We start from the raw sequence: 3,625 nt of genomic DNA on the forward strand, positions 1-3,625 counted from the left end.
CCCCTATTGCCCGTTTTACAGACCAGCAAGCTGAAGCTCAGCAAGATTGAATGTCTTGCCCTTGGTTCACACAGCTAGAATTGGAGTAAGGATTCAAACCCGTAAGCCCCATGATAAACCCTATTCATCAGAGAGAACTCTAGCAGGAGGCTGAGTTCTGGCCCAACTTCATCATCAGAAGATGAGCTGTGGCCCAGAGACATATGGCAGCTTACTCAAAGACAGCAAATTAAAGGCAGAATGGAGACTGGACTCTGGGGCATGGGGTGGCCCAAGATGCTCAGGCCATGGTTTATTTTCCCAGATGAGACCACAGTGCTTCCCCATGGCCAAGCCAATTAGCTCCCCTCTGTGAGATTTAATGGCATTATCAGTTTAGAAGAGAAAGTTGAGGGTAGCATCTCCAACTCTAGCTCATGTTTTGAAAACCAGAATTCTTTGGAAGTTAATTGGAAACCTAAAATAATAGAATATGCCCTTCAGTTGTTTGCAGAGGACTTTGAAGTGGTCCCAAATAACTGAAAAATGAAGATTGGGTAGAGTTAATAAAGCGCCCAATACAGAATCAAGTCTCAAATAAAATTTACATTTATTTGCTGATGACTTTGACTAAACATACTTCAAACACAGAAGTTAAGAGTCTGTCAGGTGAAGCCACTTCATAACAACAGCTAAAAGTGGTCCATGCAGAGTAACGTGAACATCATCTCAAGCTGAGGCCCTGGCTCTGCGCAAACAGCTGGTGGGTGGATCCGGTCCATCTGGCCTTGATTGGAGCCTCCAAGGAACTAGTTCTCATACTTGTGCTTGATGTGTTTCCACAGCTTCTGCATTTTAAACACAAGAGCCACAAACTGTTAGTTTCACCTCTCACATTTTACAACCATACTCCCATTGTTCCGGTCTCTGTAACAAGCTTGAGAGAATCTCTTACCATGTCCTAAGAGTTGTAGTGGGCAAACTGGAAGCAACAACAGGCTTGCCACACATCCCTAATGTTTATAAAATGCTCTGATGCTCTCAATCACCATATGACGTTAAGTCAGAAGAAATATTACTTGTATAGGAAACTGAGGTACAGAGATTGAGGAATTTGCCCCAAAGAACACAATTATTAAGAAACATAGCCTGGCCTGACCTGTGGTGGCGCAGTGGATAACGCGTCGACCTGGAAATGCTGAGGTTCGAAACCCTGGGCTTGCCTGGTCAAGGCACATATGGAAATTGATGCTTCCAGCTCCTCCCCCCTTCTCTCTCTCTGTCTCTCTCTCTCCCTCTCTCTCTCCTCTCTAAAAATGAATAAAGAAAAAAAGAGGAAAAAAAAGAAAGAAACATAGCCTGGAAGATGGCTCATTTCTTTAACTTGCAGGTATTACTCAAGAGGTCCTAAATGTAGAGTCCCCAAATACTTCACATTGAGCCATTTTTTTTTTTTTTTTTTTTTTTTTTTGGTATTTTTCTGAAGCTGGAAACGGGGAGAGACAGTCAGACAGACTCCCGTATGCGCCCGACCGGGGATCCACCCGGCACGCCCACCAGGGGTGACGTTCTGCCCACCAGGGGGCGATGCTCTGCCCCTCGGGGGGGGGGGGGTCGCTCTACCGCAACCAGAGCCACTCTAGCGCCTGGGCAGAGGCCAAGGAGCCATCCTCAGCACCCGGGCCATCTTTTGCTACAATGGAGCCTTGGCTGCGGGAGGGGAAGAGAGAGACAGAGAGGAAGGAGGGGGTGGGTGGAGAAGCAAATGGGCACTTCTCCTATGTGCCCTGGCCGGGAATCGAACCCGGGTCCCCCGCACGCCAGGCCGACGCTCTACCGCTGAGCAAACCGGCCAGGGCCACGTTGAGCCATTTTTAATTTCCATGGATCTATTATCCTTGGGTCAGGAACTAGCTGAATGCTCATTCCTAAAACACATTAAGTTATGAAAACATATTTAGATGCTTTTCCACAACATTGGGAATGGCTAACTGCTGGCAGGAGATGGAACCATAGTAGCACTTTCATAGGGACAGAAAGTTGACCTGGCAGGCAACACAACATTAGTGAACAAGCTCGCCCAGGCTATAGAGTCAGATAGCCATGAATTAAAAAGACGAGTGAAGGGTGGAACAGGGCTATCTGCACAAGACCTTCCCCAGTACGAACCACAATTTAATGATATAAAACACTCTCAGCACCTAGTGCTGTGCTTGCCACACAATGACTTTAAAAGATGTTATTCCCTTCCTTATACTTCCACTTGCTCCTGAGGAATGTAACAAATGTTATTTTCTGAGTGGTACCACCTAGCAGGCACTGTGGCATCTTGTCTATATCTCAAATAACCCTCACAATAATTCCGAGGAAGTTATTATTTCCATTTCACAAATAAACGTGAAGTTCAGAGATGTTAAGAAACTTGTCCAACTTTTATTATTAAGTAACAAGGCCCAGCATCCATCCAGGGCCGATTTCACAGTCCCCATACTTAATTAACCATAATGAATACCACGCTGCCCGCGTGGAAAGCGCTGTCTGAAAAGGCAGACACAATGTCTAAGGAGATGGGTTTTTTTTTTTTTTTTTTTTTTTATTCATTTTAGAAAGGAGAAAGAGAGGGGAACAGAGAGAAGGGGAGAGGAGCAGGAAGCATCAACTCCCATATGTGCCTTGACCAGGCAAGCCCAGGGTTTCAAACCAGCGACCTCACCATTTCTAGGTCGACGCTTTACCCACTGCGCCACCACAGATCAGGCCTAAAGAGATGTTCTTTACGCTATCATCAACCGCTCAAATCTGCCTTTGAAACCCTTAGAGGAGACAGGGGGTTCGGGTTCCAGTGTTGACTTGCCATTGACTTTCTGGTGATGCAGCCCTAATAAATCCTTTGCTCTCACAAGACTTTAGTTTTTGCTTCTGCAAATGGAGAAGGGCTATGTGGGAGATGACAATATTTACAAGCCCTGCAAAGTGGGATCTACTAACTCGTTTAACGGTGTAGGATTCACACCAGGCATAAAGGACATATTCTTCTACCGACAGAAGACGCCCAGGGTTTATCCCGCTTCCCCGTAAAGGTATATTGAGTCCTGCCCCACCTCCACTCCCACTGTCACCCTCGGGTGACCCCAAGGTCAGGGATGGCCTAGGCCCTCACCCCCTGGTTGATTTGTTCGTAGATCGCGTCCGCGCCTTGATCGAAGGCACGCTCGAAGAACAGAGCTCCCACGGCGATGGTAAGAGCGAAGGTGGAAGTTCTGCGGAAGAGCAAGGAGTACAGCTTCCCAGTTAACGTCGGAGCTGCCATGTTTCTCCACTGCCGAAGTAACGACACCACGCCTGCGCCGCGACCGATCTTGCTCTCCAAAGGCCTTCAACGTGCAACACTATGGGATATGTAGTCCTTCTGAATCTCAGTGCTCGTCATTTTGAATTACAGAGGTAACTGATGGCTTGCGCGGAAAAAAGTCTCATAAGTCTCAAATCAAGACGGCCCAAATTGTTTGGTAAGGTTTATTACACAATTTTACTCCTCAATAATTTCTTGCTGATTAAACATTTGGAACTACAACACCCAGAAGTCCTCGCGCTCTCCTCACCTCGGCTCGCGCTGTCTTGGCTTTAATGGTTTTCTGGGAAGGGA

At 46.8% G+C, this 3,625-nt stretch overlaps 1 protein-coding gene and 1 long non-coding RNA gene across 2 annotated transcripts in view; one reads left to right on the top strand and one right to left on the bottom strand.

Annotated features, from left to right (window-relative positions):
• The window catches only part of LOC136325580 (uncharacterized), a 306,971-nt gene that overhangs the window by 250,687 nt on the left and 52,659 nt on the right, over positions 1-3,625 (top strand). The gene's annotated exons all lie outside the window — the stretch shown is intronic.
• UQCR10 (ubiquinol-cytochrome c reductase, complex III subunit X) lies at positions 566-3,327 on the bottom strand. Its single transcript, XM_066260188.1, has 2 exons — positions 3,140-3,327; positions 566-827 (listed from the first exon to the last, which is right to left on the bottom strand). Exons 1-2 carry the CDS (start codon positions 3,287-3,289, stop codon positions 789-791), a joined length of 189 nt encoding a protein of 62 aa, XP_066116285.1. The 5' UTR covers positions 3,290-3,327; the 3' UTR covers positions 566-788.

The sequence above is a fragment of the Saccopteryx bilineata genome, chromosome 2, assembly GCF_036850765.1.
Source record: "Saccopteryx bilineata isolate mSacBil1 chromosome 2, mSacBil1_pri_phased_curated, whole genome shotgun sequence".
Taxonomy (NCBI): Eukaryota; Metazoa; Chordata; class Mammalia; order Chiroptera; family Emballonuridae; genus Saccopteryx; species Saccopteryx bilineata.